This window comes from Scyliorhinus canicula, chromosome 22 (genome assembly GCF_902713615.1).
Source record: "Scyliorhinus canicula chromosome 22, sScyCan1.1, whole genome shotgun sequence".
Lineage (NCBI taxonomy): Eukaryota > Metazoa > Chordata > Chondrichthyes > Carcharhiniformes > Scyliorhinidae > Scyliorhinus > Scyliorhinus canicula.
The window spans coordinates 14,064,367-14,079,687 of record NC_052167.1 but is presented as its reverse complement, the minus strand read 5'-3'; the positions used below and the strand labels follow the sequence as shown (position 1 = coordinate 14,079,687).

General features: G+C 41.5%; 1 protein-coding gene across 5 annotated transcripts in view; it reads left to right on the top strand.

Annotated features, from left to right (window-relative positions):
• lrmda (leucine rich melanocyte differentiation associated) overlaps window positions 1-15,321 on the top strand; it is a 1,080,961-nt gene that overhangs the window by 856,501 nt on the left and 209,139 nt on the right. The window contains exon 6 of one of the 5 annotated variants that reach the window (XM_038783197.1): window positions 4,767-4,910. The exons of the other annotated variants lie outside the window; for them this stretch is intronic. Coding sequence (XP_038639125.1) covers window positions 4,767-4,805 — 39 coding nt within the window. The 3' untranslated portion in view covers window positions 4,806-4,910. Of the gene's footprint in view, window positions 1-4,766; window positions 4,911-15,321 lie in introns of those variants that run through there. 5 annotated transcript variants of the gene reach the window in all.

Here is a 15,321-nt window from a genome sequence, read left to right as displayed (position 1 = left end):
ATTAATTTCCTTGCTTGTACCAGCGCCTTCACTCTCCTGCTGCTTGTGGTTTCCCGTGCTAACTGGTGGACTGCGCTGCTCAGGATGCTTTGTAACTCCTGGGAACCCTTCACCGTGCTCTTCATGGAGAAGGCATTCTCCAGCACTCTCCGGCACCTTTTTAAAGGCCACTTCCAATTTTGCCTAACGCCACACAAAAAACGATCAGCACAGTGCTTAGCACTGTTGCTTCACAGCTTCAGGGTCTCAGGTTCGAATCCCGGCTTGGGTCACTGTCTGTACAGAGTCTGCATGTTCTCCCCGTGTGTGCGTGGGTTTCCTCCGGGTGCTCCAGTTTACTCCCACAGTCCAAAGATGTGCAGGTTAAGTGGATTGGCCGTGCTAAATTGCCCTTTGTGTCCAAAAAAGGTTAGGTGGGGTTACAGGGAGGGTGGAGGTGTGAGCTTAAGTAGGATAGCCTTTCCAAGGGCTGGTGCAGGTTCGATGGGCTGACTGGCCTCCTTCTGCACTGTAAATTCTATGATCTCTTAGTATCTCATTTAATGTAGTCTTAAATTGCAATGCTCTATAGTATTCTGGAGCCTCGCCATGAAGGCTGTAGTAGTCTCTGCTGAGGCTTTACCGGTTGAATTAAACTTGTAAAATTACTGTGGGCTTGGGGCGATAGTCCCCTTTGAGTGACTACGAACTCTACAATGTTTTGGTGTCAGGGGTATCCGGGGACATTAAGCTTCAAATCAGTCTGTGCCCCATGAGCAATTAACAAAATTACTCCCTGATTCTCCTCCCCCTCTATTTTATTGTCAGGGAAAAATAATTTTAAGCGTTTCACCTACCATAACTAATCTTCTGTTGCAGGGTTGAATGACTCTAGTTTGCTGAAAAGAGGCATTAAGATTGTTCTCTTCCTTGTCGGCTGGACTTGTCTGGTCTTGTTCAGCAACTCTTGCAGTCGGACATTTTCCACGTATTCTTACAATCTGAGTCACTGGTCTTTACCTCATTGCCAATGTAATAACTTCAAGAATTGGCTGTACCAGTCGACTCATTAAAAAAAAACAATTTATTCCAACTATAAGCAACTATTTGCAGAGTGCTTTAAACAATCTTTCCATACTCAGCTCGAGAGTCCAGATGCTGGGACAAGTCTCAATGTGTCCCTGTGAATTCCTAACTCCCATCCCTGATTGGACTAGCAGGTCACATAACCCATTCCTCTGAGAACTTTTCTGAAATGGGCTAGCTACTATACTCACACCAAGTTTTTTGTCTCATCCTCAATGACTACAATTTCCATTGCAGCTCTCCTTGCCCTCTCTGAATCACCACCTTCTGATTTCTCTAAATTTCTCTGTCAATACATTCTCAGAGTTATAAAGCCAATGCACTTAATCCATTTCCTTGCTTGTTCCAAAAAACAATGGAAATTCAAATTGAATCCAAATCATGGTCGCCACAAGAAAGATATACTAGATCCAAGCTGACAAGAGCAGGCATTCCACCTGATCTGATGCTTGATCCTATGCTTGATCTTAGCCAAAAGGCCAAGAAACCTTTTTCACATCCTTGGCCTCACTATCTTCTATAGCCTGTCTACTCAATAACTGACTAGGTTATCCCTAACCATGTTTTGAAGTCACTCGCACCTTCAGAACTTACCACGTAATTCATCTTTTCAAACAAAATGTTGACCACCTATTCTGAACTATCCTTTGCTGGCTTGGTATTTGTTATCCTGGCATTTATTTAAGAAGCTCCTTGGGATGTTCTGAAAATAATTAAATGCAAGTTGTATTCGATCCCGGCTCTGGGTCACTGTCCGTGTGGAGTTTGCACGTTCTCCCCGTGTCTGCGTGGGTTTCGCCCCCACAACCCAAAAATGTGCAGAGTAGGTGGATTGGCCGCGCTAAATTGCCCCTTAATTGGAAAAAATAATTGGCTAATCTAAATTTATAAAAAAAAAAAAAAAAAAAATGCAAGTTGTAGTTACCTTATATTGATGTAAAGCAGCTTCACCTTTGTGCCAGAAAATCACCTTTGCTCAACATTGATGAGGAAATGGGGACTGTAACCTTCTTTCTGACCTGATACCACATCACAAAGTGCATTCACCCATTGAACAATTGGAATAGACCATAACTTTGTGCTTGCAATTTTATGATGTTATCAAATTCTTTTCCCGAACTACACCTTATTGTCCTGCTGTCAGAGATTTGCCACAAAGAACTGGGCAACAAGATTTATTGTGTCCAGTTTTTTCATTTTTTGAATGCCAAGTCGCTTGACCTCTACCGAACACTCCCTCAGTGCATTAATAATATTGCAACATCATTGCTGTGTCACTTTACCCCTGATAACCATTGTTGCTTTCGTTTGGAGCAGCTCGCTGAAGACTGGTAGTTGTGCCATGTCCAACTGGAATTGCACTTGTGCCGAGGAAAGATCTTTGCTCAGGTGTGCAGAACATGTACAAAATTTTAATATTCAAAGACTATGTACATTGTGTCATCATGTGAATTAATTTCCGCTAAGGTTTAAAGTTGTTTGTGAGAATTTAAAAAATCTGGCTTGGGGCCACACTCGGGTTGCACTCCATGCAGAGTAAGAGCAAAGAATTCTGTAGGATGTCTTTCAATATTTCTCTTTGCTCTTAGTTGGGTCCACATTTACGATTTACTGCAGCTGTGACATCTTTTCAACTTCACACTTGCCCAGAGTGGAAACTGTTTCACAGAAGCACTGGAGTGGAGTATAAATGCACCCTTGGCTTATTTCCAAATTGTAGATGTTTGGATTTCATACCATGTAAGGTGCTTCTCTGTGATGACCTTCAAAACCGAGAGCTAATTCTAATTTTGTTTTTAGGACAAAACTACAAGAAAGGTTCTTGTGTTATTCATATTAAGAAAAGCCCTGGGATCTATGCAAGTTATTAACATTGATATGAAAAGGGGAGTAAGTCAGCAGGACTTGCAGAGTTTACAGTTATATGTAGGATGTTGCTTCAAGATTAGTTCTTTTCTATCTGAGGTCTAGAAACTCAATAAGTTTGCTGTCATAATAGAATCAATGTGACTATTTTTTAAATAGTTCCTGTCATTTTCACTTTAATCCATTAAATATGATGAAAGCTAAAAGCTGTAAAGGAGATTATGATTCTTCATTGGAGTAAGGGGTAGACCTAATATTCTGCAACCAATTGATCGTCTGAGATAACTAAGATTAAAATGTCTGTTCAGTTCCATGTTCCATATGAAATTTTGAGCTGTAGTATGTCACTTTGCATTCTTACAAGATTATCCTGTTACCCTTGCAATATAGACTAAAGCAACTGCTTAAAGTGATTATTCTTTTTAGGCCATAGTATTTCAATGTGAAGAATTCAAACATTATTGATTCATTACTTTTAAAATCACTCTAGAAGTTTGACAGTGATCTGCTTAATAATTTGAATTAGCTATTGGTCTGCTGAATTTTATAAAACATCTTACATAAATTGAAAAAGATCCCCAAAAAAATCTCCAAATCCTATTTGGATGATTTAGAATATTTTATTATATAAATGATTAGTAGTATTTTGACATTTAATATTATGACACATGCAAGCACTCTATCATTTCAGTCCCAAGTCATTAATATTTATGGTTTTTATGTCTTTTTTATGAGTTTTCAAAACTCCCTAGCTTCCAGTTCTAAGTTAGAGAATGTAAATGCAGCAGTTGTGATCACTGACATAACTTCACATGAGGAAGAGTCATTATTTAAAATTCACCCATTGTGGTACCGTATCTTAAAATCACTTGTGATTTCTGATTGGATGTTTTCTTTCCCTGTACTGAAAAAGCTGCAGTTCTTACAGTGAGCTAAACTCATATTTAATGTATTGATTTAGAGATCTTGAGTTTCTCCAAAAACATCTTTCAGCTTTTCTCCCAAAAAGAAAACTGCAGGAGAAGGCCATTATATTCCCATTAACTGGAAGATACAAAGACCTGAAACATATTTATCTGCACTAACTTTCCAAACTATTCATAATGAGGAAATGCTGAAGGCACATATTTTATCATCTTGTCCTTTTCAATAAAGTTCTTTCCTTGCCAGAGTTTTACAAATTTTATTCAAAGTGTTTTAAGCTTCATGGTACACTAGACTTCCAATTTATTTTCAATGCAAAGTGTTACACATTGTTTTGCTTTAGTTTTGGGATTGAGATCTTCCATAATGCTGCAGTTGTGTGAAAAGCCCTTGTGGAGAAATCCCTGCTGAGATATTTGAGCTTGTTGCCTTTGACTCTTTGTTAAGACACAAAATAAGTTCTTTTTGCTGACTCAATTTTGGCACACTTGACATCTTGAGTATTGAAAGGTTCTTTTTGGTCGCCTTCCCCGTATTCATCTTTTTTTCCCATATAGTTTCCTGTCTGACTGTAGCTTGTTTTTTTTTCAACAAATGTGTGTTTTCAGCCACTTTGACCTCATCATCTGCAAATGTCAAAGTGCTAATAAAGCTCTGAAGACATTATAATGACAGGGTTAAATTAAGTCTTCATGTGCTGTCCATTAAGTTGACTTTTTTGTTTCCCACATCCAGCAGCAATATGGTTGCATCATGTCTTGTTTGTGGGCAACTGAGCAGACAGGCTTTGTCTCTGTTCATCATGCCGATTAATTGTTTCCTTCAAGTCATTAATCATCACCTCACCTATTTATACCAATGGCAAATATAGCGAACATAGTTAATGCTTCCTTTTCTGTCTCTGATTACAGCCTCCCAAATTCTGTTTACTCTCAAAACCAGCAGAATAGGTGAACGTTGCCCATTTTCAAAGTGGTGCTAAAGTGGTTGAAAGCCTTGATTTATGCAGTCATGATGATACTATTTGCACCTGAATGGCAGGTACATCAACATCTCCTTGTAACCGCAGCAAAGAGAGACAGTTATGTCTTTGTTCTCCACCCAACCCACTTGGGACTTGGCAGATCATTGATGGATATTATTACTTCTGATGTTGATAAAAATATGTGGTGCCAAAGTATGATCTCTTATATTTTTTTCAGTGTTGGAATCACTCCGTTTAGCTTTGAGATATTTAGAAATGTGAGGAGTGAGGTCCTGAAATCTTGCCATAAACAAGCTTAAAATTAACATCATCATTGGTTTCTGAAGTGCAATGAAAACAGTGGCTCATCGGTAATTGAGAAGCATGTGGCACTGTCAGCAGGTGATGGGAGACAGACACACCTGACTGACAGTGTGACAGAGAGCAGAGACAGGGCCCATCCAGGCACTCTCTCAGCCAGAGTGATGAGCCCTCTGGAACACAAATTGTGAATTATCAGAGGGCTAGATGAGATGAGGTCGGGGAAGGCTGCCAGACAGTGTGTAACATGCTACAAATTTCTTTCAGCACTTAGTATTCCACCATGCAAAGCCCTCACTATTAAGCAACACAGAACAGCTCATATCCTGCAGAGGGATGATAGATTTGTCATATCTATGAAAAATTGTTTTTCTTCTGCAGGTGTATGGATTTTTAAAAACAGCCTGCACATATAACACTTTTCAACACACTTTCCAATCGCGATTTGGCATCTAACCTCTATCAAAGAAGAAATCTTTCACAAGCAATTATGGCACAAAATAAAGGTGATGAAGTGTTGTGTACAAAGAAAGGAGAGATCAAAGAGCTGTAATGAAAACTGATTACAATAAAAGGAGACTACCCAAGAGACAGGGAATTCCAGAGGTCTCGTCAAGTCCTAATACTAAATGCTTTCTATTTGAATAAATAGTTTTATAAGGGCATGAAATTATAGTTTTAAACATTAATGAATAAGAAACAGATTAATTTGCTAACATTACAGGAATGTATCCCCCCCCCCCCCCCCCCCCGGAGTGGTAATTTAAATTATTTTAATCAAACTAATTATACCTGCTGAAATGAAGAACCGGGGTTTCAACTTTCTAATCATCTTCAAGTGCTATAGACTATAGCTTTGCACATATAGTGATGCAGGGAAACAGTCTAAAAGATACTACAAACTCATTGAAAATATACACGCTCGTGTAAGATATGATTACTAGTTGATGCAATATTTATAAGATATCCATATCAATGTCTGTATGTAATGTGCCATATTTTGCATTGTATTTGTCCAAACACGTGCAAGATAGGTGGATTGGCCATGCTAAATTTCCCCTTAATGTCCAAAAATTAGGTAGGTTTGTGGGGGAGTGGGCCTAGGTAGGGTGGTGCTTTTTCAGTGGGTTGGTGCAGACTCCAATAGTCTCCTTCTGCACTGCAGGGATACTATGATTGCATGATTTCTCACAGCCCATACATAGAGGGGTCTTTTCAGGGTGGCAACCGGTGACTAGTGGTGTGCCTCAGGGCTCGGTGTTGGGACCACAACTTTTCACAATATATATTAACGATCTGGAAGAAGGAACTGAAGGGACTGTTGCTAAGTTTGCAGATGATAGAAAGATCTGTAGAGGGACAGGTCGTATTGAGGATGCAGGCAGGCTGCAGAAGGACTTGGACAGGCAAGGAGAGTGGGCCAAGAACTGGCAGATGAAAATTAAAATTAAAATCGCTTATTATCACAAGCAGGCTTCAAGTGAAGTTACTGTGAAAAGCCCCTAGTCGCCACATTCTGGCGCCTGTTCGGGGAGGCTGGTACGGGAATTGCTGCTGGCCTGCCTTGGTCTGCTTTAAAAGCCAGCTCTTTAGCCCTGTGCTAAACCAGCCCCTATGGAACCAGATGGAATACAATGTGGAAAAGTGTGAGGTTTTGTAAATGGGGACATGCTTAGGAAATCAGAAGCACAAAGGGACTTGGGAGTCCTTGTTCATGATTCTCTTAAAGTTAACGTGCAGGTTCAGTTGGCAGTTAGGAAGGCAAATGCAATGTCAGCATTTATGTTGAGACGACTAGAATACAAGACCAGGGATGTCCTTCTGAAGCTATATAAATCTCTGGTCAGACCCCATTTGGAGTATTGTGAGCAGTTTTGGGCCCCGTATCCAAGGAAGGATGTGCTGGCCTTGGAAAGGGCCCAGAGGAGGTTCACAAGAATGATCCCTGGAATGAAGAACTTATCGTATGAGGACAACTTGAGGACTCTGGGTCTGTACTTCTTGGAGTTTAAAAGGATGAGGGGGCGATCTTACTGAAACTTACAGGATACTGCGAGGTCTGGATAGAGTGGACGTGGAGAGAATGTTTCCACTTGCAGGAAAAACTAGAAACAGAGGGCACAATCTCAGACTAAAGGGACGATGCTTTAAAACAGATGAGGAGGAATTTATTCAGACAGAGGGTGGTGAAACTATGGACCTCTTTGCCGCAGAAGGCTGTGGAGGCTAAATCATTAAGTATCTTTAAGACAGAGATAGATAGGTTCTTAATTAATAAGGGGATCAGGGGTTATGGGGAGAAGGCAGGAGAATGGGAATGAGAAAATATCAGCCATGATTGAATGGTAGAGCAGACTCAATGGGTCGAGTGACATAATTATGCTCCAATGTCTTATGGTCTTATACTCCTATCATTACAAGGATGTTTATACATATGAGACTTATAAGAATTATTGAAGTTTGCAGTAACGGTGGTGAATTAACTAGCTAATTGGAGTGAGCACTAGTTTCATAGAGATACATATGTTTAAAAGTTCTGACTAGTAGAGGATCTGTTCATATTGTGTGGAAAGAATATTGTTTGTCAATAGCATAAAGTATATATAATACCAAGTTTCCTAATGACACCAAACTCTGCAGACAGCTGAATTTAACAAAGATTGGTGATATTTGAAGAAATCCGAACCAGAGATACATTGCAGTTAGATTGTGATGTAGGTAAATGAATGTTCTGCACATTGTTACAGACAACATGGAAATTGGATAATGAAGTTGTGGAATCAACTATTTACTAAAAGTATCCCTTAAATTGGCATAATTAGCAACAAGGCCAGCTGTACTGCAATTTATCACAAAGACATCTGACTAAAGACCAAACAATACATTTCTACCCATATATTAACCAGTGAGGTCAGATTTGTAATGTTGTGGGCAGTGTTGGGCACTTTGCTGACATATGGAACTAGATATAATATGCTCAGCTATAGAACATAGAACATAGAACAGTACAGCACAGAACAGGCCCTTCGGCCCTCAATGTTGTGCCGTGCCATGATCACCCTACTCAAACCCACGTATCCACCCTATACCCGTAACCGAACAACCCCCCCCTTAACCTTACTTTTATTAGTACACTACGGGCAATTTAGCATGGCCAATCCACCTAACCCGCACATCTATGAAGAGAGGTTGGTTATTCTGGTGTTGCTCTCCTTCGAGCAGAGAAGTCTGATGGGGGGGGGGGGGGGGGGGGGTGCTGATTTGGGTGTACAAAATTATGAAGGGCGTAAATAGGAAGACACTTTTCCCCTTAGTTGAGGAATCAATAACCAGAGTTAAGGTAATGGGCAGGAGATTTTGAGGAAACAGTTTTTCACCCAGAGTATGGCGACTCATTGCCTGAAAAGGTGCCAGAGGCGTGAACCTTCACAACATTTAAGAAGCATTTAGATAAGCACTTGAAACGCCATAGCATACAAGGCTATGGAACAAGTGCTGGAAAATGGTATGAGAATAGAGAGGTGATTGGCGGCATGCAGCGCAGTGGTTAACACTGGGACTGAGGCGCTGAGGACCTGGGTTCGAATCCCGGCCCTGGGTCACTGTCCATGTGAAGTTTGCACATTCTCCCCTTGTCTGCATGGGTTTCACCCCCACAACCCAAAGATGTGCGGGTTAGGTGGATTGGCCACGCTAAATTGCCCCTTAATTGGGAAAAAAAAATAATTGGGTACTCTAAATTTATTTTTAAAAAGAATAGAGAGTGCGTAATGACCCTCCCAGACACAATGGGCCAAAGGGCCTCTTTCTGTGCGATAAAACAATATGACTCTATTCCAGCTAAAGCATTTAAATTGTGTTGATTTAGCATCTTTAAAAAAGAGCAGAATGCTTAACTGATGGAATAGGTGGAGGTTTAGAAGAAAAATTACAAATAGAGATCAGAGTGGAAAACAATGGTTCCTTACTATCTGGGACTATGGGAATATTGCATCATGGAAGACAATCCATTATGTTAATAATGTACATGGTAAGTTTAGATAGATGTTTATTTTTGTTTGATCTATATTGTGAAGTAGGGAGACAAAAGCAATCTTTGCAGAATATTTTATCAAGAAAGTGTGTGGTGCGAGAGCAGATTGTATTTAGTCTTAGCTCTTAATGATAAAGCATAATCATGCAAGTATTTTTAGAAGTTTAACATGAAAGTGGATGCAATGTTCCTGTGATGATCATGTTATTCTCAATTTAACTGCCATTAAAACGCATGATATTAGCTTTCTGATGTTTTATTGTGAGTAATGCATTGTGTTGAGAATATCTAGTTCAAGGTTCATGTGTTTTGGAATATAATTGTTCATTTTAGCAATTAACGTTTGTGTAAAAAATGGGATAAATGCAACTAAAGCAATCATGGACCTGTTGCATTAAAAAGTTGGGCCATGTTACCTGAAGTGGTTAGTAAAAAGAAAGGTAAGATCACAAACAGCAGGTGGAATTACTTGGCTGAAGAGGAGGAGATATCTCAATGTTTGCAAGAAATATAGTCTTTTCAAGAAAGAGAGAGATTTTTGTTTTGGGAGTTTGAACTCAATGAATCTAAAAACATTCCGTAAACAATTCCATCCTTGGGTGACTATGTGGAGTTTGCCCATGTCTGCCTTGGTTTTCTCCAGGTGCTCCGGTTTCCTCCCATAGTCCAAAAATGTGCAGGTTAGGTGGGATTACAGGTTTGTGGGGGGGGAGGGGGGGAGGGGGCGGGGGGGGGGGGAGGGGGGGGGCGGTAATAGATCTAGGTAGGGTGCTCTTTCAGAGAGTCAGTGCAGACTCAATGGGCCAAATAGTCTCCTTCTGGACTGTAGGGATTCTATAGTTCTATGAAAGTTTGTAAAACTAACCCATATTCTTCATCAGATGAAATGAGAAATCGTAAGTGAGGGATAATTAATCTCAAAATCAGTTTGAGGACAGCCCAGAACAGGCTACATCATCATGGAAATGGGTGGAGCTTAGGAAGGTTCTCTAGTTTCAATTTACCTGTATGTTTACGATAGGTAGTTATGCTGAGGGACCCGGGTTCAATCCCAGCCCTGGGTCACTGTCCATGTGGAGTTTGCACATTCTCCCTGTGTCTACATGGGTCTCACCCCAACCCAAAGATGTGCAGAGTAGGTGAATTGGCCACATTAAATTGGAAAAAAAATATTGGGTACTCTAAATTTATTTTGAAAAAGACCTGCACTGTAAGCAGAGAAAATAACTCAATTCATTGTTCAACATTATGAAATTCAGGTGAGGCTTAATCTCAGTTTGAATATTGTGAAGGAACAGAAACCAGAAGATGTCTTAGTTTGAAATTAGTGTGAGAAACTACAGCAGTTTTCACAGATCGAGTTTTGTGCCAAAGAAAACAACAAGCAGATTAGCTTGGAAGTATGGGGAAAGTAACCCAAACGAGGGACTGAGGCATCCACAGTCAAGAGATAGTAAATGAATGTTTTACCTCTGTGAAAAGCTGGATCTGGGGAGAATTCCCCAGGGGACTGTGACATACTTAAGGATGGTCTCTACAGAAATACGTAACTTTAAGATTGAAGTGGCTTAAAAATTAGAGGTAAGAAGTATATCTGAGTGCATAACTTAGGTAGTTATAAACCATATTGTGAAGGTCATAGTGCTTCTTTAATTAATTATTTTGTATGCAATCAGTTTATTTTGTTTAAACAACATGAAATGTAGGGTGGCATGTTGACACAGTGATTAGTACTGCTGCCTCATGACGCCGAGGACCCGGGTCCAATCCCCACCCCGGGTCACTGTCCTTGTGGAATTTGCAGATTCTCCCCATGTTTGCATGGATCTCACCCCCACAACCCAAAGATGTGCAGGGTAGGTGGATTGGCCATGCTAAATTGCCCCTTAATTGGAAAAAAAGAATTTGGTACTCTAAATTTATTTTTTAAAAACATGAAATCTTGTCTATTGTTTAAAACAATGTGTTTGGATTTCTCTTTAAATGTTAATGGTCCCTAACTGAATCTTAGCAATTGTCTGACATGATACTGAACCATACCGACAAGGAACTTTCCCAATATTGACTGGGACTCACTTAGTGCTCGGGGCTTGAACGGGGCAGAGTTTGTAAGGAGCATCCAGGAGGGCTTCTTAAAACAATATGTAGATAGTCCAACTAGGGAAGGGGCTGTACTGGACCTCGTATTGAGGAATGAATCTGGCCAGGTGGTAGAAGTTTCAGTAGGGGAGCATTTTGGGAACAGTGACCACAATTAAGTAAGATTTAAAGTGCTGGTGGACAAGGATAAGAGTGGTCATCGTGTGAATGTGCTAAATTGGGGGAAGGCTAATTATAACAATGTCAGGTGGGAACTGAAGAACATAAATTGAGGGCGGATGTTTGAGGGTAAATCAACATCTGACATGTGGGAGGCTTTCAAATGTCAGTTGAAAGGAATTCAGGACTGGCATATGTTCTTGTGAGGAAGAAGGATAAATATGGCAAATTGCGCGATCCTTGGATAACGAGGGATATTGTAGGCCTCGTCAAAAAGAAAAAGGAGGCATTTGTCAGGGCTAGAAGGCTGGGAACAGACGAAGCCTGTGTGCAATATAAGGAAGGTAGGAAGGAATTTAAGCAAGGAGTCAGGAAGGCTAGAAGGGGTCATGAAAAGTCATTGGCAAATATGGTTAAGGAAAAACCCAAGGCTTTTTACACGTACATAAAAAGCAAGAGGGTAGCCAGGGAAAGGGTTGGCCCACTGAAGGACAGGGGAGGGAATCTATGTGTGGAGCCAGAGGAAATGGGCGAGGTACTAACTGAATACTTTGCATCAATATTCACCAAGGAGAAGGAATTGGTGGATGTTGAGTCTGGCGAAGAGTGTGTAGATAACCTGGGTCACATTGAGATCCAGAAAGCCGAGGTGTTGGGCGTCTTGAAAAATGTTAAGGTGGATAAGTCCCCAGGGCCTGATGGGAATACCCCAGAATACTGAAGGAGGCAAGAGAGGAAATTGCTGAGGCCTTGACAGAAATCTTTGGATCATCACTGTCTTCAGGTGATGTCCCGGAGGACTGGAGAATAGCCAATGTTGTTCCTTTTTTTAAGAAGTGTCGCAAAGATAATCCAGGGAACTACAGGCCAGTGAGCCTTATGTCAGTGGTCGGGAAATTACTGGAGAGAATTCTTCGAGACAGGATCCACTCCCATTTGGAAGCAAGGGGTCGTATTAGCGAGAGGCAGCACGGTTTTGTGAAGGGGAGGTCGTGTCTCACTAACTTGATAGAGTTTTTTGAGGAGGTCACAAAGATGATTGATGCAGGTAGGGCAGTGGATGTTGTCTATATGGACTTCAGTAAGGCCTTTGACAAGGTCCCTCATGGCAGATTGGTACAAAAGGTGAAGTCACTGGGGATCCGAGGTGAGCTGGCAAGATGAATATAGAACTGGCTAGGTCATAGAAGGCAGGGAGTAGCAATGGAAGAGTGCTTTTCTGATTGGAGGGCTGTGACTAGTGGTGTTCCGCAGGGATCAGTGCTGGGACCTTTGCTGTACGTAGTATATATAAATGATTTGGAGGAAAATGTAACTGGTCTGATTAGTAAGTTTGCGGACGACAAAAGGTTGGTGGAATTGCGGATAGCGATGAGGACTGTCAGATGATACAGCAGGATTTAGATCGTTTGGAGACTTGGGCGACGAAATGGCAGATGGAGTTTAATTCGGACAAATGTGAGGTGATGCATTTTGGAACGTCTAATACAGGTAGGGAATATACAGTGAATGGTAGAATCCTCAAGAGTATTGACAGTCAGAGAGATCTTGGTGTACAGGTCCACAGGTCACTGAAAGGGGCAACACAGGTGGAGAAGGTAGTCAAGAAGGCATACGGCATGCTTGCCTTCATTGGCCAGGGCATTGAGTATAAAAATTGGCAAGTCATGTTGCAGTTGTACAGAACCTTAGTTAGGCCACACTTGGAGTATAGTGTTCAATTCTGGTCGCCACACTACCAGAAGGATGTGGAGGCTTTAGAGAGGGTGCAGAAGAGATTTACCAGGATGTTGCCTGATATGGAGGGCATTAGCTATGAGGAGAGGTTGAATAAACTAGGTTTGTTCTTACTGAAACAACGGAGGTTGAGGGGCGACCTGATGGAGGTCTTCAAAATTATGAGGGGCATAGACAGAGACTTTTTCCCAGGGTAGAGGGGTCAATTACTAAGGTTTAAGGTGCGAGGAGCAAGGTTTAGAGGAGATGTGCGAGGCAAGTCTTTTACACCGAGGGTAGTGGGTGCCTGGAACTCGCTGCTGGAGGAGATGGTGGAAGCAGGGACGATAGTGATTTTTAAGAGGCATCTTGACAAATACATAAATAGGATGGGAATAGAGGGATACGGACCCCGGAGGTGCAGAAGATTTTAGTTTAGATGGGCAGCATGATCGGCGCAGGCTTGGAGGGCCGAAGGGCCTGTTCTTGTGCTGTATTTTCCTTTGTTCTTTGAAGGCAGGACAACAGCACATACACTGATCTATGCTTGTGATAGTACAGTTTCACATTCCTGAAGGAAGGACTGGAAAAATCAATCAAGTTTCTCTCTCCTGTATCATTATCCATAGATCACTGCTCGAAAGTGCACATATGAACGTTTCAAAAGAGGAAAGAATCAAATATGAATAGCCTTGCAATTCACTAGGCTTGTAAAAGTAGGCACTGAAGAATGTGAGCATAGCACAAGCAGTGCCTTCAGCATTTTTATGTTTTAAAGATACATAATTAAATCAGCTTTCAATACAATTTTAAAGAAATTCTTCAGTCGTTATGAATTGCCTTCAACGATCAGGATACTGCACAATAAATCTGTGTTGAAGGCAAACTTCCATTGTACCATTGTAGACCTGTCCATTATCGATGAATAACTGGCAGTTTAAAAGCTTAGAACGATTTTAGCGAATTTGCCACTGTTTTTTGTCACTTAGCTCCCTACAATCCTGTATACACTGACTATTCCCACAGACTAATCAAGCAATAGTCTTAGACAGTCATACTCACCAAATCATACCTTACAGATAATGTCCCAGACATATCCAATACCATTCCTGCGTATGTCCAGTTACAACAGCAAGGCAGACCCACCATAGGTGGCAGCAGTCGTATACTGTCAGGAGTGGCCCTGGAAGTTCTTGGTTCTGGACCCCGTGAAGTCTTGTGGCATCAGGCCATACATGGGCAAGGAAATCTATGCTGATTACCATCTACCACTGTCCCTCAGCTGCTGAATCAGTACTCCGCCACTGAGGGTAGCAAAGGCACAGAATGTATTCTGGGTGGGAAACACCAATGCCCATCAACATGGTTGGCTCAGTAGGACCGAAGCTGACTGAACTGGCTGAGTTATGACGGACATATCTGTCAGATTGGTGGTGCGTGAACCAACAAGAGGGAAACATCTACTTGACCCTGCTTCGCAAATTTAACTGTTGCTGATTGCTCTGTCCATAACAATATGGGAGGAATGACCACTGCACTCTCTTTGTGGAGACAAAGCCTGATCTTCACACTAAGGATACTGGCCATTATACTGTGTAGCTTTACCACTGTTCACTGTGCTAACTGTTCAAGCATTCAACACTGGGCATTCATGGGGCACTCTGGGAAATTAGCAGCTGCAGAATTGTATAGAGCCACAATCTGTAACATCATGCCCAGCATATCCCTCACTCTACCATTACCGTCAACCACTGGAATTAATCCTGGTTCAGTTAGAAACATAGAAGATAGGAGCAGGAGGAGGCCATGCAGCCCTTCAAGCCCTCCACCATTCGGCACGATCATGGCTGCTCGTCCAACTCAATAGCCTAATCCTGCTTTCTCCCCATGACGCTTGATCCCATTCTTCAAGTGCCATATCTAGCTGCCTCATGAATGTATTTAATGTCTTAGCCTCAACTATTCCCTGTGGCAATGAATTCTACAGGCTCACTACTCTTTGGGTGAAGAAATGTCTCCTCATCTCAGTCCTAAATGGTTGACCTCAAATCCTCAGACTGTGACCCCTGGTTCAGGACACACAGACCATTGGGAACATGCATCCACCATAGCGAGTCATGTTAGAATTTTAGAAGTCTCTGTGAGATCAACCCTCATATTTGTCTGAACTCCA